Source organism: Ochotona princeps, chromosome 19, assembly GCF_030435755.1.
Source record: "Ochotona princeps isolate mOchPri1 chromosome 19, mOchPri1.hap1, whole genome shotgun sequence".
NCBI classification, from domain to species: domain Eukaryota; kingdom Metazoa; phylum Chordata; class Mammalia; order Lagomorpha; family Ochotonidae; genus Ochotona; species Ochotona princeps.
In genome coordinates, this window is record NC_080850.1 from 18255212 (window position 1) to 18278172 (window position 22961).

Consider the following 22961-nt stretch of genomic DNA (forward strand, 5'->3'; position numbering starts at 1 on the left):
TGTCTCAGATTTCCCAGGGCAGGGGGAAGAAAGAAAACTGGTCTTGCTTACAACTTATTAAAATGAGATTTTTCACATTTCAGAGAGCCTTAAAAAATAAGGATCGGGTGCTTAAATGGACCCGCTGCCTGCTTTGGTCCAAACATCACACTACCTTTTGACTAAAAAAGAAAAAAGCAAGATAATCTAGTTCTGTTCCTGTGAAAGGTTAGTGTTATATATTTAATCATTTTTGACACATTCAGATAAAAATCTGAGGGTCTGTCTTCAGTAGGGTTCTGTATAGTAAATAGTGGTTGTTTTTAATTCAAAAAAAACCTTCCTCCTGTAAATTAATACTCCTATTGACAGTTATTCATAACTGACCCTGTTATATAATATGAAATGTAAAGGCTAGGCATGGCAAAAGGAATGAACCTGCCTTCCTACACAAAAGCAGGGATGTTAGAGCTCAAATTATGTCCCTTTTTGCATTCCCATAATATCAAAGACATAGGATCTTGGGACACAACCATCATTCATCTGGTCCCCCAGAAGCAGTTTCATGAAACACATTTTACTATATTTTTTCTTCCTACATATTTTAAGTTGCTTTCCCCCAAACTTGCAATTGCTTATTTGTACCACTGGGTACACATCATGTCTGATGTGGCTATAGAGACAATAAGCAAACTGGTTGTGGTGGAGGCCAAAAAGACGTAAGTCAGAAACTGTCTTCCTTGCAGGGGAGGTGCAAAACCATGGTTACAGAGGGTAGAAACAGTTTCTCTATAAAGAGAGATGTGAAGTTTAGGTCACTGGATTCCCTACTTCACTGGCCATACATAGATACTGATCTAAGGACTGTGTATTATTCAGGGTCCTCAGAGAACATTCATGATGCGCCTTCCCCTCACACCATTGGCCTTTCCTTCAGTAATTAGTTGACAAGTGGATCACTTCTACCTATGTGTAAGGAAGGTCTGCCTTCTTAAAATACTTCACTATGAATATTGACTCCAAACTCCACCTGAAAATGTAGGCATACTCATTGCTTTTGGAAAATTTGCTTTTACCCTCAATGCATAACCTCTAGGTCAGGGCTTAGCTAACTTTTCCAGTGCAGGTCATGTGGAATTATGCTGTGCCTCGCAGACCATGTAAGTGTCTGGCACAATCCTTCTATAATAATGCAAAGTCAGCCCTAGACTACCTATGGATGGATGTCTATGGTTGTGTTATATTGAAAGTTTATTACTAAAAATAGCTGCTGAGTCACATTTGGTTTCCAGGACATAGTTTGCTCATTCCTATTCAAGAGCAAAATCTCAAAGAATCTTTGGTCTATGGTTGCTGGATATACTGTGAAAATTATTCAAAGGTAAAATGACCTACAGGAAGCTAAAAAACCAATTGGAGTTTATGAAATCTGTCCTTGGGAACGGAACAGTTATATAAGCCACCTATCAAGATTCCACTTAGGTAGACGCATGCTGAGGGCTTCTGACAACCTTTGCCATCTTCGAGTAGTTTCCCAAAATGGAATTTTGTGACATAGATAGCAGACATCGAATTGAACTAAATGATACGCATATGTGGAGATCAGTTTTTAATTTATAAAAATCTTGAGAAAAATATCAACATACTAGAACTTCTGGTAATTTGAATATTCATTTGCAGTCTTTGTTATACTATTAACTGCTTACCATACCCAAAGATGTAATTGTCCAGAAGACATTAAGAATAAAGATTAGAGGGTGGGGCTTCTCCCTCAATATCCCCGTTTACCTCAGATACATGAAGAAAACAATGTGGAAATAATAGTCTTACCCACTTGCCTATAGCCCTTGAACCTTTTTACCCAAATTAACTATGTAAAGATTGTCAAAAATAAAATTAAAAAAAAGAAAGATTAGAAAGAATTTTTTAAAAATTAAAAGTTAATTATTTTTTCACTAGAAGTCAGGTAAAACTTTCCTTCATGACCATGGATAAATTTTTAGTTGGAGGGCTCTAGAAGAAAATATATAGTGAAGCATATGGACTGCATTTTTGATGATTCTAAAGTCTGACCTGAAATACATAATTTAATTCATATCAAAATTTCTGCTTATTTCTTGGTATATTATGGTCATTTAGCATATGAGAAGCAATGTTTTAGATAATGTATGTCCTCCAACATGCTTCCTTTGTGTTCTTGGTTGCTGTTACAATTTTCATTCCAGTCATGATAATGATTATCCTTATGTTTTATGTGGATCACATATTTTTTTCTTTTTAATTGAACTAAAACTCCAATGTACTGGCTTTCCTGTAATGATGGGCCCCATAGCTGTCACTGTATAACTGAAAGGAATGGGGTAGATGCTCCCAGTATCCAAGGAGAGTCTTTTTGCCTTGGAAAATGTCCTGTGTGTGAAACACACAGACTCTGGCAGCATGACCCACAGGATAATAATACTAACCAGGGCAACCTCGTGTCTGTCATGGTTTTGCTTTTGAATCTCAAGTGCTTTATATTAAGCAACTTTATGGCTTTGCCCTAAGATTGGCCAGTCTAGTTATTTTGCAAAGGCTATTGCGTGAGAGTGATTGGAGCAAGTCTGGGATCTAGAAGCCAGCAACAGCTTCTAAGGTACCAAGCAACATACCCCTTGCTTTTCCATCTCCTGTGTGCAAACTTTTCAGCCTGATGCTTGAGGCTCATCTTAAAGTATCATTCATCTTCCCTGATGAACCATTCCCTGCTTGGGAACTAAGAAAAAGTCAAACCTTGTTGAGAGGGTAAAAAAAAAAAATGCCATTCAGGACTACAAATTTTTCTTCATTTAGGATTGTGGGGTTGGGGTGACTTCTGCCAAATGGCAACCGGAACTGCCTAAGCCAGTTCTATCTCCATTCTGGACTCCTTCGAATCCGTACCTGTCAACCACTTGCTTGTCTGCGAGATTTTCAGGTGCCTGGTCATTGCTACACCGTTCCCCTCCAATCACCCAAAATAAATGACAAGTAACAACGAGATAACTAGGATGTGCTTCTCCTTGCTGAGTGCATTGACTTAAGGCATAGGCACATTTCCCCTCTTTGAACAGAGATGGTATAATCCCTCATTCCAGCACAAGAGCTGACCAGGGTGACCCTGGAGCAAGATGAGGAGGGTGGACTGATGAGAGGTAGCGGATGGCGGGAATTCAAGTTGCTTCCATGTATGGGGGAGCAGGTGCTGCTGGCCCTGGAACACAGAGATTGTAATGAAGACATCTGACTGTGTTTTAACTTGCAGTGAGCAACTTTGATACTATGATGATGCTCTGTAAATCTTAGAGAAAACATAAAAGTGTATTTAGGAATAGGAATATTGTGGCTGTGAAAAAAAATAGTAAGTTAGTGTTTGTACATGCCTTTCAAAATAAAAGCATATCTCTAAATTGCATGCCAATTAAAAATAAAAGCATGTCTCTAAATTGCTTACAAATTCTAAGAAACAGAAATAATTAGGTTCCCTCTGCTACTCTTAATTAGACTTCTACCTTAAAATGTCTTCTCTTGGGGTAAGGATTCCACGCTTAGGGGTTTTGATCGACTTCATCATTTTGGATTGCAGTCTGCTGGATATAGCTAGAAGTGAGGACATAATAGCTTTTGAATCATTTTTCCTTTAAACAGAAACACATCACCCATTCATTCTTTGCCTGTCAGGCCAGTGAATAGCTTCCAGCCGACCGATGAACAGCTGTACCCTATTTCGTGCTGATTTACAACTCTTATTTTGAGTGTGAAAGTATGTTTGAGTTTTAGAGAAGTAAGACAGCAGAAGTTGGGTAAACAGACCAGAATTTGCAAAACTCCATAATCTTCATCCATCCAATTGCAACAAAAACAGAAAGCTCCAATACATTTGGCTACAAAGATGGATGCAGAAAAGGGTGGCTGTTTTGAGTACTTACAACTAACTTTTATGGCGATGCTCAGTTCATAACTTGAAGAGGGGAAGTTGGCTAGCCTTGCCAAAGCTATAAAAGATAGTGAAATGTGTTTTCTTTTTTCTTTTAAATAGGGGGTCCCAGCGTTGGAATGTGACATGAAGATTCCCGCCATCGCTGCCTGTTAATGAACACTAAAGGAGAAGTGTTGCTGTTATTGGAACATGGAGATGAATATTTCGTAAGTGCCCAACACACAGTGTGATTCTGAATGGTCTGGGGGAGGTTGGGCCTGAGTTCTCGGATGTTGCCATGTAGGTGATGAGGATGGGATGAGAAATGGCTGTGGCTATCACAGGGTCACCCATGGTTCCTTTTGTACTGAAACCTCATTTTATACAGAGGATATATATATATATATTTATTTATATATATTTATATATGTTTATATTCACTCTCACAAACACACACGCACGCACACACTGTCTCATACTCATATACACAAAAGGTCTTTGATAGGCTTTCTGTGTTCTAGTAAAAATAGCTGGCAGCCAGAATCTAAAGCCAAAAAAGGCCTTTTTGCTGCCGACAATGTCCACGACGGATAGTCTTTCAAAGGCAGACACTTGTGTTTATCTGACAAGTGGAACCGGTTCCTGCCTGGGACAGGAATAATCTCCCGTTGGCACAGACGCAGATCTCGAAGACCTTCTGCCTCGTTCCTGCAGGTGTGTAGGAGCCATGAGGCAGTCTAGGTAGTTTGATTTTCGCGGCATCTAACTTAATCTGAAAGAGTGAAGAGGAAGCAGAGAGTCAGTTAATGATTGTAGATGACAGTTCAGTAAGCCAAGCTTCTTGAGCACTTAGTATGTGTTGTATTTTCTTGGCACTGAGGAGTTGGAGAGGAAGAAGACCACCGTAGCCTGTGTATTCACTGGAGCTTCTATTCGAGCACAATAATGTTGCACTGGCCTATGTTAGCAATCAGTAGGCGTATGTTTGGAATGAGAACAGAGCCCGGGTCAAATAAAAGGGCAAACACTACAATGAACAATTTTCTGTACCATGGGATTTCTTGTATGCTACCTGGTTTTGTGTGCAAGGAGAGTGAAGTGTGCAGTATTCTCTATGTTTAAATGTGAAGTGAGCCCCCCCCCTTTTAAGTAGCAACTTACAGTGCTGTTATCTTATAAAATATGCTTTACAAAAATAGATTCCTACAGAAGTGGTGGAAGGTGTCATCAGATTGTGATTATAACTGATTGCTGTAGAGTCTTTCTGATAGCTGTGAACTGTATGTGCAGGTATAGACCACACCTGAGAGTGGCTTGCAGTTTGAAGAGGCAGTTGCATAACTGAATGCTTTATCTAAGTTTTAAGACAACATTTTTGGAGCTCTGTGGTGCAGTTAGTTAAGTTGCTGCTTGGGATGCCAGCATCGTATCTCCTAGCGCCTGAGATCAAGTCACCCCTCCGCTTCAGATGCAGATTCGTGCACTTGTGCCTGGGGGACAAGAACCAGTACTTGGAATCCCAGCAACCATGTGAGAGACTCAGATGGCATTCCTGGCTTTGGCCTGGCCTCGCCCTTGCTGTTTCTCTCAAACTGCCTTTTCTCTAAGTTAAGGAATCTCTAAAAGAGTAAAGGCCCACATAATCAAAACAGGGCTGAGGTGTGCATCAGGTGGCGCTTTGTGAAAGGAAGGGACAGGCTGGAAAAGATCTTACCTTGAGAAAATTATTTTGCATCTTATTTTGATTCTTACATAGGGGACATACACTAATGAATACTTAGTGCTCAAGTCATATTTTGAGGCTAGATTGGATTGATTCGCCAAGACAAATGGAGCATTTCTGCTTGCCTCACTGACACTGTGCTGGGGTAGGATAACGACTTTCTGTGTAATCCTTTATTCTCTTCTTGGCCGGGTCTCCAGTTAGCCTTGCTTAGATTTGGAATGACTGCTGGATTCTGATCTTTATTCTTGATAGAAATAGAAACATACCACAACTAGCGAATAACTAGAATAAACTAGGTTCATTTATTTTGCTAGGTATGTGTGATATCCAACTTAATTATTACTGGATAATTCAATCTTATTTTTAAGTCAACAAGACAGTTTGGGTTTAGTATGCACTTTTCGGGATACATAATTCTGTGTTTGCAATACGGAACATTATCCCAGCACTACAATCATGAATTGTAAGTTTTTTTTTTAATTGTGGGCTACACTCAAACTGTCCATTTTTTTCCCGTATAAAACAAAACCTTCTGATTGGCTCTTTTTGTTGATGTCAAATGACAGTAACTCCAGGGGACCAATCAGCCCTGGGGAAGGTTGACCCATTGGAGCTGCTGTCCTCCTTGCCTTTCCTTACCTCTCCATCTTTGGACTCCAGTCTCAGCTCGGTTCTGCAGGTGGCTTCCATGTTGCCAGCTTCTGCATTGATCTCTACTCCTTTGGGGGCCTCCATCACTAGCGATCTGGTTGGGGACTCCAACCTGAAATACACCCAAGACAGAGAGGAATTGTTGCTTTTCCACTAGGGGAGGTCCAAAGGCCTGCATATTGAGACATAATTTCGGTATTAGATGAGCTTATTTTTCTAAATTTTGCTACACAAGTCTGTTCAAGAAAACATGGTGGGTCTAGGCTTCCTGTTCATGGTGGTTTCACAACTGTTTTTAAGGAAGCTATTCTAGGATATAGGCTTCATGTCATATTCAGTTATTGCTTTGGTGTAACCAGCCAAAATCTTATATAAGCATCTTTTGTTTATGTTTTTAGAGTAAGGCACATCCAGGACTACATTGAGCTTCCTGAAATTGACTGTTATTCCTTCCAGTTTGTCTGCCTCTACTTCCTATGGAGGGAGAATCAGCTAAGGTTAAGGAAGCAGATCGGGAATGAGACAGGGTTTGAATCCAGCCATGACGTGGTCATTACATGACCTTCCCATCTTCCGCTATCCTTCCTAACTTTGTTTTTGGAAGTTTCTCAAAGCTGTAGTTTGCTCATTGAAATATGGTTCAAAAGTCACTGATACAATGGAATATATATATATATAATATATATATTATATATATATCATATATATGATATATATATAATATATATATTATATATATATATATATATTACTCAACATTATTATTACATTATTATTACAGATTAAGCATCCCTTTTTGAAATGCTTGTGACCTGCAGTGTCTTAGATTTTGGAGTGTTCGCAGGAGATTGATTTTATTTAGATTTCCTTTATTTGCATGCCTACAGTGAGTATTGAATTAGGAAATGCTGTAAAATCCAAAACATTTTTGTCTTTGTGTTAGAACTCACAGTCTTAGCTTTTGGAGCATTTCAGTTAGGGACGCTTGACCTCACCGTGGTGACTGCTATTGTTCGATCATCAAGTTCTCCGGGAGTGTCGGTGTGCCTAGCAGTGCAGTTGTGAGAGGACTTGGAGCAGATGAGTGGCTGCCTGGGGTGGGAGGTGAGCTGCTCTCACTGCAGGCACAGCCTGAGGGCCAGTGCTCCGGTAATGGAGTGCCACTGAACCCGACGGCTGTGCTAACCACTTGTCTTTACATATCTGTGAAAACTCCCCAGTGAGCTTTGTGGACTGTCAGAAAAAGACAGCCACGTGCTCTACATCAGTTTATGTGGAAAAAAATCAGAATAATATCCCTTAGAAAGTTTCCTGCTGGATTCTTTTAGTGAGAAAAATGCTCAATTTCAGCCACCTCTTGGATAATCTAGATCTGAATATCACCACGTAGGAATGTTTGAGGATTCCTTTATCTGTGGGGGAAAAAGTGGCCTCACTGAGGAAGCGGGGAGCTCTGCAATGGCTCTCAGATCACAATGACTAGAGACCAACTGGTGGAATTTTATTTTTATTTTTCCAGCTCTCGACGATGGAACCTGATATCAAGGAGCAGTATCCCCTTTGCCTGCTGTTTCTACTTCCTGCCCGGAGAGGGCTCCTGCACAGCCTCCCCTCTGCTTTCTCCATGACTGCCCCAGGCAGCAGCCTTGCCCTTGGAGTTCTTCTCCCACCCACCACACAGTTATGCAAAGTCATAAGGAGAAACATTAGGCCCTCTGTGCTTATAAGAGGATTGGCCCGGGCCGGGTCAGGTGGGGCAGCCCTGCTACTATTCACCCTATTGATGTGTGTTGTTTCTCATGATGATGTCAGTTGCCAGGGCATCAGGGATTGACATCAGTGCATAGCCTGGCCAGCAACCTTAATCTAAATCATTGGATCCCCTTGTGTTCTTGCCCTCCTAACTTTTGAAATAGGAGGACTACATTTTGAGTTGTTGCTTAGTTTCTCTTGTGTGCTGTGTGCTGTTTGGTTGACTTACACAGTGTGTCCTGAACTTCATGGTGTAATTTCTAGCAACATTGAACCCATCCTCCCTTTAGCCTGAGTGTCCGCTCTTAGCACACCTCCTGCTCATCAATGGCACTGTCTTTCTCCTCAATAACAGCCCCCAAACCTTCCTTCCTACTTCATTGGGTAACAGCTTTTTAACTGTTTCTCTCTTCTTGGTATACCAGTTCAACTGCAACCTGTACCATCACAATGACCTCAGAAGTTCAATGTGATTTCTCCCCTTCTCAAGGCATTTCACACAAAAAGTTGATGATTTCTTTCTAAAGCAAGCATGTTTCTTATCCAAACCATCACACCTTCCTTAGAGAAGCCTTTTACTCTGGTGCACACACTCAGCCATGTAGAATTTGATCTGACTTGACCTTGTTGGCTAAGATTCTTACTGAAGACACCAGTTATGTTTTCAGTAAGGGTTTACTAGGTGAAGATACTGTGTGTAATGGGTTTTTGTGGACTCTATCATGAAGTGACTTGCTCAGGGTTACAGTCAAGTAAAATGTGAGAATGAAGACATGAACTCAGTTTAGTGGTCACCCAATCCAGTTATGTCATTTACCATAAAAAACACTCTTGTGTGCTTCATATTTTTATTCTGTCCTTTGTGTTAAAATGCCACCTCTTTCTTCATGGAATTAGTACTTGTTCTTCCAAAACCAGACAGTGAATGCTGAGTGACAGAGTGTCATACTACATGCTATTTCTCCTAGTTGAGGCAACAATCTGTTTCATTGATGTCACATTCAGGATGTGTCGAATGAGTTCATATCTGGTATGAGTTAGCATAAAAAGATGGTTAAAGGGAACAAAAGAGCCCCAAATAGAAAAACCAGGCACAAGTGTGCCACGCACAGAATGGCATTTCAGACAAGCATTAGAAGTCACTTTTTTTTCTTGCCCTCTGCCTACAGTCTTTGAGATCAACAGGAGGACCCCACAGAGCAGAGGAGTGAACTGAGAAAAGAGTGATGATTTTTTTTTAAGATTTATTATAATTTTGCTGGAAAGGCAGATATATAGAGAGGAGGAGAGAAATAGAGGAAGATCTTCTATCCGTTGGTTTACTTCCCAAGCAGCCACAATGGCTGGAACTGAGTCAATTCAAAGCCAGGAGCCTGGAGCCTCTTCTGGGTCTCCAATTTGGGGGCAGGGTCCCAAGGTTTTGGGCCATCCTCAACTGCTTTCCCAGGCCACAAACAGGGAGCTGGATGGGAAGTGGGGCCACCAGCATTAGAGCTGGTGTCGATATGGGTGCATGGAAGGCGAGTACTTAAGCTGCTAGGCTACCATGCTGGGCCTGAGTGATGACTTTTTTTCTGCTCCAAGCCTGAGCAGTGCCAGGGAGCTAGGAAAGGGGGCCTTTCTGGAACCCTTCAGTGGTGAAAGGCTACAGCAGCAAGCACATTGTGGAAGTTAGAATCAGAAAGGTCAATAGCTTTGTGCTTAACAGCCCTTCTGATGTCCTTACATTGTTCAGGCCGGCTTAAAATATTTCTTTCCTGTGCTGATTTTTCCATTGAGAAAACATTGCTGCAGGAGCCCTGTGAGAACTGCAGAGAGCAGACAGCACTCCTGAGGAGGAGTCTGTTTCTGACCACAGATGAAGGAACAAAACAAAGCAACAAAATTACTTAGTGGGCAAGGAGGGATGGAAAATGGAGGGCAAAGGAAAGCGCTGCAGGCTCTTGGAAATGACCCCTGATTGTACATTAAGAGGAAGTTCAACCTTCGCAGAGGAAGAGCATGAAGAGATTGCCTGAGGTGATGCACAGAGGAAGGATAGCCGGGCTGCGAGGTCCAGGGATTGGGCCGTGTCCCCCAGAAGAGGAGTTGGCAGTTTGGGAGCACCGGAATCCCCTGGAGCGTGGGTGGGACAGCCTGAGCCGAGGCCCCAGTGTTTCTGCTTTAGTACACAGAAGGTGCTACCCAAGCAAGTGCATTTGCGTCCAGTTTGCTGGTGATGCGGCTGCTGTCAACTCGGGGACAGTGCTTTGAGGGGCCCACACTAGCAGCAGAGTCACAGGCCCGAGGACTCACTGAACTTCTTCGGCAAGGTCCGTGAGTGACGCGTTACACGACAGTGAGACAGCAGTGCGGCACAGTCAAACCAGGGGCTTTCAAAAAGTTCACGGAAAACGCATATTAACAAAATTCGACATGATTATTTGTTGTTTGCTTGTCATTTTCCATGACTTCTTAGAAGCCCCCTTTAACGTGGCAAGTGTCGGTGGTCTGAGTGCGAGTGGAGACAGAACACAGGCAACAACTCCTCTTTTAATACGGTCAGCAGCTGCCAGCCCAGTAGTTTAGGAAAACAGATTTCATTTGGAATCATTACGTTTCAGGAGCAGACGTGAAGTAATACAGTCATCCTTGCCAATATGGGGGGGTGGGGAGTATCCCCCTACATGTATCACATGGCAAAATGGCGTATTTGCATGTAATCTATGAATATCTTCCTCCATATTCTAAATCCTTTCTGGATCATGGATAGGTAAGAGGGTCTAAATGCTGTGTGACAGTTGTTCATGCTGTAATGTCCATGGAATAATGGAAGAGAATTTATAAAAGTCTACACTTGCCCGGCACAGGTGCAGTCCTCCCCACTGTTGCCACCCCCAGTGTATTTGATTGGTGGTGGTTTGATCAGGAAAACATGGGTAGACAGGACCTGAGTGAATTGATAAATGTGGCAGTTGTGGTATAAATAATGACAAGGCAAGGGGCTTGTTTATTCACTGTCATTTTCAGGGAGAAATATGTTACCTGTGTGTACCCCAAACGTCTCTTCCTGTTGGCATCCCTTTCCTTCCTCCCGCAGGAGTAACAGCTAGTAAGAGTTTTTGCCTCCTGTGAGTCCTGTCTGACATTTCCCCTCCCCGCAGCATGTTCCTGATGTTCATCCATGTTCTACCCGATTCTCCCAGTATTATCAGACACTGTAATTTACCTGTTCACTGTAATCAATCCTGGAAAATGCTGTTTGTTTCTACAAACAGTGAATCTATCAACAGTCTTGGGTATGTTTCTTGGTGCAAATATGCAAAATGGCCTTTTTTTCCCCCCAGTAACATTTTATTTGTTTTAATTGTCTTTAGAGTTTGGGGGTGATTTGTAGAGTAGTTTGAATACGGTAAAAAAAAATGTCAGCACTTTGGTGTCCTGACACCTCGGGCTTTCAGCATGTGGCTTGCCCTTTTGCTCTGCACTGCATCTTTGGAAGAACAGAACCTGACAGTGTGGAGAAGTTTGTAATGCGCTGTGGAGCTGGTTTTGTTCCGTTGTCTTAGTTAAACATCCCTGCCCTTAACCAAGGCCCTGCAGCTCTCTGATACAATTTTCAAGGGCTTTCTCTTTCATTTCATGTTAAAGATCTGTAATTCGTCAGGCAGGGGTTTCTGTGTAGGGTTTAATGCTGCAGTCAGATTATCTCAACATAAACTGAAAAGCTCCTATTTTGCTCTGTCATAAACCACTGCTTCCACGCGCCAATGGCTCTCTTTGGGGACGCTTTAGTTTTTTTTTCCCCATTATTCTGTTTTGATATGCATCTTTGCAAAAATATTTAATTTTTAGTTGTAAGTATCTTCATTGTTTATAAGGCAACTTTTAAAAACTATGTTTTTCTTTAAGAATGCCTTAATTATTTTGGAAAGAACTTTGGTTTCACACAACAGCCCTATTGGAATTTATATTAGCTTTCAGCTTAATCCATGGGCATCACATATTTCTTTAAAAAGTTACACTTCCTTTGCTGTATTTCAATAGCTGAACAATTTTCTTGAAAGGAGATCAGCGTATCTTTTGTGGGAACCTCAAACGGCACTTTAAAGAAAGTATTTCTTATTCATCATTGCTGGAATATAAATTTAGTTGACTTGGAGAAAGCATAGTGATTTTTTTTGCACATTTTTTTTATTAATTACATTGCATCATGTGACACAGTTTTATAGGCACTGGGAGTCCCCCCACCCCTCCCCAAACCCTCCCCCCATGGTGGATTCCTCCACCTTGGCTGCATTACCACAGTTCAAAATCAGTTGAGATTCTTTCATTGCAAGCATCTACCAAGCATAGAGTCCAGCATCTCATTGCCCAGACAAATTCAACAGAAGCATTGTGATCTTACAGTCAACACCTGGCTATGTTATTTTCATAATTTCTATACTGGTTAGCTTAGGTCTTTATCGCAGCAACTAATTGTATTAATTTATAACGGCTTTGTATGTGTTTTAGTTTTTTTGGTTTTGTTTTTACTCTTCCATCTTTTATTTTTATACTGTCTGTCCTACGTGACTCTCCAATATAATGTGTACATAAGGAAACAGAAATCCTGCTTTTTCAAGAACTTAAATGAAAAGCTTTTGACATTCAGTAAAGAATATATTTTGGGTTCTATTGATCTCTCCCTCCAAATAGCCTTTTATCAAGATAAGGGACTCCCCTTAAATTCTTATTTCTCTACCACCTCTTAATATCAATTTTATAAAATTCTGCCAAATAATATATAATACAGTATCCACTGAGATGTATTTCTTCTTAATACAGTGATGTGAATTGTATTAGTTTTCTAATAATTGTATGAGTTATTTTAGTTTTTTAGATAACAATCCTCTCTGTGTTTTCAGTATTAACCTGTCATCACATTTTGTAGGAAATATTTCTGAAAAAAATTTTTAAAGGATTTTACGCCTGTTTACAAGGAAATGTATCCTGTTATTTTTTTCTTATAATGTGTTTTCAAGTTGCATTGCTGTTCCGTAAAGCAGAATTGTTTGTGAAATACTAGAATTACTTCCTTCCTATCTATTGATGCTTATTGATGCTGACTGGTTAAGTCTTCTAGACACTGAAAACTCATCTTTATTTGTTAAATAGTTACAGCACTATGAAGGTTTTAGATTCTCAGGTTGCTTTATGGAAGTTATTTCTTGGTGCCGTTCCAATTTACTTGAAGGTTTACGTTAGCATACTTTTTCATATTGTTGTCTTTGAATTTTTAATGCCCCCTGCATTGGTAGTTACGTTGCCCTTCGTCCAAAATATTCACTTTGATGTTGTCATCTTCTCTTGAATATCTTTCAGAGAGGCTTTCTGAACTTGACCTTTGGTTTTGTCAATATTATTTAATTTTTGATTATTTCAACTTCCTGAATTTTTCCTTTTGTGCTTAAGATAAGTTGGTATAATTCCGCAGTTGTTATTACTTCTGCAATGTGCATCTCTGTTAATTCTACTTTAAAAAATGTACCTTTCAGATTTTGCAATTTTTCTTTGGCAGCATGCCAAGCAAGTATTTAGAGCTTAAATATTTTCTCATTGTAATATGATTTCTCCTGGGTTACGTGAGAGCTATAGAAACATGCTTTAAATTTCTAAATGTACAATGTTTCAAGATAATTGTATGTATTTTATTATAAACCTACATTTTTTACATTATGCATATTTTTGAAATGAGTCTTTTTACATTACTTTTGAAATGAGTTACATAGGTTTCTACAAACATCTTCATTGTAAAACAAATTCTTAAAAAAGAGATTAGATATTTTTACTCTATATATTTTTTATCAATATTCTATGTCTCTCTGAAAGGAATGGGTTTTCTCCAATTGTTCATGCCATGTCCTATTTTTTAAAACAATATTTAGTTGGCCTTCTCAAATTATTTATGTCCGTATCTCTTACATTTATCTATTATTAAAAGAGGAACATTATTAGATGTATTTTTGCCTAAAATTGTTTATCTTGTTATGGACATGTAAGGATTTTAATTTGTCTTGTGATGCTTTTTTCATAGCAGTGTGGTTGTTCTCAACATTGCCTCCGCCGATGTTTTCCTTGGATACATTTAAAAAATACTTTTAAAATACGAAAGATTCTGTATGATTTTTTACTTTAGGTGTGTCTTTTTTTAATTAATTACATTGTATTATGTGACACAGTTTCATAGGTACTGGGATTCTCCCCACCCCTCCCCAAACCCTCCCATCATGGTGGATTCCTCCACCTTGTTGCATAACCACAGCTCAAGTTCAGTTGAGATTCCCCCATTGCAAGCTTATACCAAACATAGAGTCCAGCATCTTATTGTCCAATCAAGTTCAACGGCTTCTTAGGTAGACCCTCTCTGGTCTGAAGACAGAGCCAGCAGAGTATCATCCCTATCAATTAAAAGCTCCAACATACGATTAGCAAAAATTTACATCATTATGGAATTAATTGACATAGTAATGAGCAACCAGTATGTTAAAAATAAATGCGAGTTCTTGACCACATTCTGTGACCAACCTCATTGACATTTCAATTTTAGTTTATACACAACATATAACATACATAACATAACATGTTATATAGGTGTGTCTTTCAGGTAATTACTTTATAGTTGAAATTTCTTGTGACTTTTCACAATGCTAACGTTTATATGGAATGGGACCTAATTACATAGTCTGATAAACGTACGGTTTGATGTAATCAGGACCAATCAAACATTACCACTTCAGAGAGTTATCTTTTCGACTGGGAGCAGGCACAGGCACCACCCTCCAAAGGCAAGTGCCCCTTTCATTTCTTTCATCACAAATCAGACTCGCTTGTTTTTGAACTTACTATAATGAGAATCATAGATTTTCCTGTGTTGTGACTTTTGAAATATTAAAATATATTCCATATTGCTGTGTTCATCACTTGGCCATTCTTTCGATTGCTTAGAAGCAGTTAATTAATTGCATGAAGAGGCCATGATTTACTTATCTGTTCTGTTATTGGAATTTGATCATTTGGAGTACTTTATAAAAAATTGTCATAAGCTGGAAACATTTTTTTTTGTGGAACAGTTTTCGTGTCCCTTGAATAAGGAGCTATGAGTAGCATCATTAGGTCATGTCTAATAGGAAAGCTAAAATAGCATCTAATCTGGCCCCCTGTGATCCTGCCTGCAGGGATTTGTGCCTTGATGTAATACTTTGCTACTCATTAAGTGCTTTTGTCATGACTTGGTGCCAGCTACCACGCTCTTCAATCTCCTATGCAGAGGCTCTAGATACCGAGGAAGACTATCATCCATGAGAGAAAGAACTCCGTCCAACACTCTGTAGGGAACAGACTCCTGCCAACCATACAACCTAGGTTGACAATGGGCCTCTAACCAAGAAACTGATGAACCCATAGCCTAACCACAACTAGATCAAAGGTTCCTGAAGTAGCTACACTTAGGCCTCTGATTTGGAGAAACTGAGACAGTAAGTATGTGTTCCAAATTGCTACAGTTTAAGGTGATGTGTTCCATAGAAACGTTGAGTAATAACGCAGTGCAACATTGCCCAAGTGTCTTACAACAGAGTTGCATGCCTTCCTAATTGCAGCCATTTTATTGACCATAAAATGGTATTTTATTCTGCTTTTCACTTCCCTGAAGACTCATGATATTGAATATCCTGTCAAGAAGTTATTAGCTAGTCAGATGTCAACGTGTTTGTCCAACAGAGGTCAACTTAAATATTTTACTCCCCCCTTTTACTTCTTTTCTCTCTCTTGTTTTACACAATTGACTTGCTCATATTTTTCTTACCAACTGGCTCTACAGAGTCAGTTAAAAAGTTAATTTTTTGATACAAATATAGTGTGAGCATTTATCCCAGGCTAGGATTTATTTATTCTTAAAGTGGTGTTTTAAGATGAAATTATTTCAATTTTGAGGAATTAGAATTTATTAATTTAGTTTTAATGCTTTTGTGCTTTCTCTCATAGACAACTGCCTACCCCAATGCACAAATTTACTCTCCCAAGTTTTCCTCTAGAAGCTTTTTAATTTTAGGTTTTATGATTTATCTTGAATTACTTCTTGAAAGTAGTGTTGAGGTTTATTTTCCCAGCTGTTCCAGTGATATCGTTTGGAAAGGTAACTGTTTCCTTATTAAACTGCACTAAGGGTTTTAGTTGAAAGCCAGTTAAGCACTGATGTGAAGATGTACTTCCAAACTCTATTTTGTTCTGTTTGTCTTAGATTCATGCGTCTCCTCATTACCTTTACTCTATACAAGTGTTAAAATCTAGCTCTTCACTTGTGGAGAGTCGTTTAACTTACGGAAAAGAGAGGCAGGTTGTTTTAGATATGCTCGATACTTTGCTTTTCCATATGGATTCTAGAATTAACTTGTCACAAGTGGGCATTTGGTTCAGTGGTCTACCTACCTCTCCTATTGGAGTGCCTGTTCCTGGTTCCAGCGTCTCCGTTTCCAATAGAGTTTCCTGTTAGTGTGCTCCATTTGCGGCTCAAGCACTTGGGTGCCTGATGCTTATGGGAGACCCAGATAGAGGTCTGGGCTCCTTTCCAATTCTTGTGGGCACTTGGGGGGTGATCTCTTCCCCTCTGCTTGTCAAATGAATATAAATTAATTAAACTCATTAATTAAAAATGGTTGGAATTTCTACTCACATGGTGGTGAACCCACAGATGATTTTGGGATATTCTTGACAATGTTCAGTGTTTAGTAGATTTTCTGCTCAGTCTAATGGTGCAAAGTTACTATTCCTCATTTTTTTTTCTTTTTTGTTATGAATGCCCTGTGTTCTTGCATTCTGTAAGATCCTTGTAGGAAGGAGAATATGCAGCCTGAGGACTATATAAAGGCTGAAAAAATAATTTGGTCTGGTTGTCTCCAGTCAACCACAGGTGGGACTTGAAATTTAAAAAATCTTTAGCAGGCTAATTTTTAAGTTGATGGTTTTTGTCTGGTCCATGAATGAAATTATAAATATCCAAAACCTTTGGCAGAAAAATGTTTCCCTTACTATTGAACCATATGTTCTCCTTGTTGTTTAATTTTCTGTAATTTTGGTCTTGGTCCATTATTTGAGACATAGAGAAGGACAGAAAAAACTTTCTCATCTATTGGTTTAGTCACTCCCCAAATCTGTAACCTCTAGGACAGGACTGGGCTGAAACGACCCCGGGCATCCATATGGATTTCCCATGCTGGTGGCAGGGAACCAATCACTTCAGCTGTCACCACTGTCTCCCAAGGTGCCCATTAGTAGGCAGCTGGAACTGGGAACAGAGCTAGAACTCAAACCTAGTCCCTGTGATGTGGGGAGTGGGAATCTCAAGGGACGTCTTTGCCAATCAGTCAAACAATTCTCTCACTTTTTTTTTTTTTTTTGTATAGAAAGATAAGTCCTGAGTTTTACTTTTTGGGATATATCTGCAGTTTATCCCTTTGCATGAAAGGAGCTTTGGCTAGACACGTAGCTCTACCTGGCCAGACTGTCCTCTGAGGAGCTGAAGTTACGCTTCCTCTGTGCTGTACTTAGTACTGTGATTATGAAGCCGGTTGCCAGTTCACCTTCAATATCAGAATTCCTGTTTGGTTCTTTTCTTTCCTCCTGCTTTTTATCTTTGACAGTGTCTTTGACCGTCCACAGTCCCCATCTGATGTGTGCAGATGTATATTTCATGCTGTGTGCTCTACTTGCATTTTTACAAGCTCTTGAAGGTGAAGTCCTGCCAAACTGCTGGCTTTCTATCTTGCATCACTTCTGGGTAACACTGAGCTGCTACGTCTTGGAAAAGTGCTTTGTGCTTCATTTTTTTTTTTTCCTTCTGTTGCTTAGAACAGGCATTCTCTACCATTCCTGTTCTTCACCATTGCTTGCTGGGCATTTTTCAGATATATTTTCAAATGAATCTACTTATCTATTCATTATGTACATGAGGATTTGTTTTCTGCAGATTCTGTTTTCATTTCTGCAAATTCTGTTTGGCTCATTTTCTAATTATTAGCTACTTTCATAATCTTTTGGTTTCCACACTTTTCAATTGACTCCTTTGTTTTCTTATGTGTAGGAAGCATCCTTCCTTCCCTGGTGATCCTCAGGCCTGAGGTCTTTAGGGTGCAAGCCGGCTGCTGTGTTCCTCTGCGTATTCTCTTGTTTATGCCTTTTGGCCGAGTGTGTTTCGTACCTCTTGATTGCGAGTTCGCATTTCTCAGAGATGTATTGCAGCAGTTACTTGAGACCTGTCTAGAGGTGATTTTCTCATTTATTTCCATCAGTCACTGAGCTCAATCTCCTGCCATCAGCCTAAACTCATCAGAAACTAATTTCTTTGGAGGTTTTAGGTCCACCTAGGCTATATAAATTCAGGCCATAAACCACACCAAGGGCAAGTCGAAGTTGTCAAAACATGGGGAAATGCGTATCTTTGCTTTCCATATGATGCTGAAATGGGAGACAGGTAAATTCCTTGTAGTCCCTTGCATGGAAGTGTTGAGGGTGGGGCATCCTAGCCAGGGGCTTCCATTACACCCTGACCCTGAAGGTCGGGTCCTATGGGAGCCCCGTGAGATCTCTGTAGATCTCCCGTTTGCATGGGCCCTGGGATATGTTTTATTCACATGAGCTACTCAGTCTTGAAAACTGAAGTCCAGCTTTATCTAGTTCAGCAAAATCTGTAAAGTCAAGCTGGTCTCAAAACTCAGAAGGCTTTTGTAGGTTTCTGTGCTTTCTTTTTTCAAATGTCAAAAATTGTGACTAATTTCATCAATACTTATAAAATATTTTAAAATATCCTTCCCAATATTTTTAGTTGTCTTTAGTGATTGAGCTGATGAGGATGGCTATCATCACACTGTTCACTAGTGTTTCAGTTTTCACATTTTTCCAGACAGCCTTTGACATTGGAGAGAAACCCCCCTGTTTTAAGGCAAGCAAAAAATTCTGTCTCTTTCCTCCCTTCCCCTTGTCTTTTTAAACATCAGGGATGTGCCAAATCACTGAAAACTCCATCAGGCTTAAGTTTCAGAATTCCTAGAAAATTCCAGTTTATCCCTCAGGGTGGAAACAGAGGAAGTGTGTGTGCCTCTTGGAGTGATAGAAATCTGACATGACACAGGGCTGGAGCTGGGTGGAGAAGGCTGTGGTCGCAGTGTCTGATGTTAGAGTGTGGTGTCAGCAGGGCCAGCAGTCTGTCAGGAAGGATGGATGTGAGATGAGGGAGAGAAACAAAGAGCAGGAATCTGTTAGAATGAGTGAGAACCCAGGATGAGCTCCTACTATTTCCAAGTGTCTGACTGAATGAAGAAAAGCCGCTACCCTTCTTGCTGAGCGTGAGCATGCTCCTGGCACAGGCTCTGGAGAAGCCCAAAGGAGGATGGAGAGAGAATCCAGGGCACCGATGGCCTGGCTGCCCCACTAACAAGCTGAAACACTGGATGGTGCTACAGTAGCCGAGGCTTTGCACCCACCATCAACAGAGAAGTAGGATGGTGACTGCTTCATTCATTCTCATTATGCCACACACAGCCACATGCACTCCTGGAAGCAACTCTGGGAGGCGTAGTGCCATTTAGGTACATGGACACATCATCATCTACTCCGACATGTCTCTTCATAGGTCTGCTTTGTATTCAACACGCTGAACCTAGAAGCAGCATTTTTAGATCAATTTATTAAGAAGAAACAAATTCTTTCCTAATTAAGTAAGCCTTTATCTTAAGTCAATTAAGAGTTACTTAGAAAGCATTCTATATGCAATAGTATTTAAAATTTATGTGTTAAGCTGCTAGTGTGTAGAGACCTATGTCTAACTGCTGAATTGACAAAGAAAAACTCTACAAGTCGTCCCAGGGTTCTGCTTTCAAGGTTTAAGAAGTTGGGTCTCATTAAAAAGCCATTTCAGGAAAGCAGTGATATTTTTCCTCTAGAACAAAACTATTTCGAGGTTTGCTTCATGAAACACAAGCTGACTCTCACAAAACCTGTTTAATCAGCCCTTGGCTTCAATGTGGGTTGACTTATGTAATGCATTTTTTTTGAAGATTACTAATTTTTATAGGAAAGGCAGATATACAGAGAGGAGGAGAGACAGAGAGAACTATCTTCCTTCTGATGATTCACTCCCCAAGTGAGCCGCAACGGCCGGTGCTGTGCCGATCCAAAGCCAGGAGCCAGGAATCTCCTCCAGGTCTCCCACACAGGTGCAGGGTCCCAAGGCTTTGGGCTGTTGTCCACTGCTTTCCCAGGCCACAAGCAGGGAAGTGGAGGGGAACTGGAGCTGCCAGGATTAGAACCGGCGCCCATATGGGATCCCAGCTCGTTCAAGGTGAGGACTTTAGCGGCTAGGCCACTGTGCTGGGCCCTAAATAGACATTTATTTTATTAGGCCCAAGGGTCTGCATTCCAGACTGGCAAAGGCTGGTTGCTGTAGAAATTGGGGCATTTATTTGGTGAATAGGCATTTACTGAGTTCGTAGAATAAGCAGAAAGATGGAGTTTTTCAGCTACCCATAAGATAGAACTAACTCTTGCCACAATCAGTTTGTTATTTAGGATGAAGTACACTAAATAACCATTTGTTTATGACAGTAAGGAGTGCAGGAGGGTTTATAAAGCTTGAATTATAGCATGAATGGTGGGAGGACTAGGTGGTTGGGAACGCTTCTGCAGACATTAGAAAGACAAGAGTTAGCTCCAGAACTGATGAGAGCGTTGAAGCAGAACAGCATGTAAGTGAAGACTGTGAGGGGACAAATAAGCTAAAAGAAATTCAAAGAGAATAGATAGGTAGAGAGAATAGAAATTCAAAGAGAATAGGTAGAATAAACAAAGCATGGCTTTTTGGAATATGATGAGACAATAAAGGGTTTTAAGAGAAGACTAAAACAGGCAAGCGGGTAAGTGCCACATGACCTGATTCCATGTTGCACACAATACTGATACAATTAGATTGATGTGTGACTGGACTTGGAGAGGGGCAGATATGTGGTCAGATATGGTGCTGGGTGGGTCTGGGAGAGTGCTTTGGATCAGATTAACATCTGGATCCACAGGCTGTGGAAAGTAGACCAACTTCACTTGGCTAATACAACAGTGCCATTTAAGAAGGACCTTTGCTTGCCTGACTCTCTGTTCTCGGAAACATACATGGTTTGTACCTCTCTGGGTCTGGGGACTTTCAATTTGGGCTGGACCTACTCTGTCAGCTCAAGAGCTGGCAGAGAGATTTTGGGGCTTTTGGTTTCACTGGATACATGAGCAGAGGGTGGCCAAGAAAGTGGAAGTAAATGCAAAGAAAGTAGCTGAGAGTGTTTCTCTAGGTGAAAAAAGATGGGAGTTTGGAGTTACTGAGAGAACGAAGTAAGACTGGTTTCCAGTGTTTTGGGGTTTGTAAGTGGTAGACTGCGAAGACACAGAGTCTGGCAGAAAAGGAAGAATATAAACAGAACAATTACAGGGCATAAGGACATGACACTGTGGTATATTGGAGTGGATATATTGAAACATCAATTAGAAAGGTAGACCTAAGGGCTAGAGAGAGGAAGGTACTGTATTTGATTGTGAATCTAAAACCTCAAAAGAATATCCAGACACAGGCTGATGCTTTGGGGTCTTTGGTTTTTTTGGTTGATGAGACTAGGAGGGTGCATTCTGGCAAGTGGTTGAGCCATGCACAATGCAGATGGAATCCTGGTAAACCACTTTGCTCTGGAATGTTCCCATTTGTATGGCTAGGAAAAAAAGTTCTAACACGAATTATAAAGTTTCAAATCTCTGTTGTGCTCTGAGGGAGTTTTCACAGCTTCTGTTTTTAAAAAGAACAGGTTTTGGTCCAGGGAGAACTAGGAGAAAACTGGGCACATCTCTTAGGATACTGAAGAGCTGAGATTTTTCCCTATTACATCAGCATTTTCTGGCATATGTCTGCACTGATTTTAAAGCTCTCTTTCTTGGCCTGAATTCCGTTTTCAGTTCCTGAAACACAAGACAACAACTCTGTCCCTTTTCTTCTCCGGTAAGACTCAGAAGTCTCATGAATCAAACACTCCGCAGAACTTTAAATGCTATCACAAGGTCTGTTTTTAAACCTCGGGGAATAATTCATTTGCCGCTGGCATTATCAGTTTGTTCTTTCTGTCTCAGGCTCATTTTTTGTTGAAATTGTTTTTGTTGAAACAGTGATTACTTACCCAGATTTCTCATTTTCATTTCCTTCATCATACGAATCTACATTAATCACATCCAAACCTAGACAAGGTTTTAGATCATAGTTTGCCCCCCTCTTCAGTGAGTGAAGACAATGGCTTTTGTTACTTTGGGGAGCGACCTTCAGAACATCATAAAAAGTGAGTGATGTCTGTGGTAGCTGAAACAGAAGAGGATTAGCATAGGGTTTTTTTTTTTCCCCCAAGAAATATTGGAAACACCAACAGCTAGGATGTGAGTTATAAGTTTGACGAATAAATAATTGAAGAAAGTTAAGATTGTAGGGGAAACATTCAGAAAACATTGGTGGAAGGGTCTAGAATGTTGGCCTGTGTTTGTTCAAAGTAGTTGGGATATTTCAGTGTGCTCAGAAGTATACAGGGAGCTTCGAAGCACACCGGTTCTCTCAGAACACAGGGCCACCTCTATATTTTCAACCCCCTGATTCGGAGATGGAAAGCCTGTCACAGATTGGCTTTGCAGTTGTACATGTTATACATCCTTCAGCTGTAACATGGAACGCTGGCCTTCCACTGATGGAAAAAGCACAGCATGACACTGTTTTGGGGCAAGAAGCTGGTATTGCAGACAGATGCTGACTTCATGTATGCCGCCGCAGGCATCACTAAACAGGGAGACATTGCGAGAAATGTGTCTTAGGTGATGTCACAGCATGCACTT

General features: G+C 40.4%; 1 protein-coding gene across 2 annotated transcripts in view; it reads right to left on the minus strand.

The window, feature by feature from the left end:
• Window positions 1-4298: 4298 nt before the first annotated feature.
• The window catches only part of SGCD (sarcoglycan delta), a 576268-nt gene continuing 557605 nt past the window's right edge, over window positions 4299-22961 (minus strand). For both annotated transcript variants that reach the window (XM_058677694.1, XM_004587498.3), the window contains 2 exons: window positions 6282-6405; window positions 4299-4688 (listed from right to left, as the gene is read on the minus strand). In XM_058677694.1, the coding sequence (XP_058533677.1) occupies window positions 4515-4688; window positions 6282-6405 (298 nt within the window). In that variant the 3' untranslated portion in view covers window positions 4299-4514. The remainder of the gene's footprint in view (window positions 4689-6281; window positions 6406-22961) is intronic.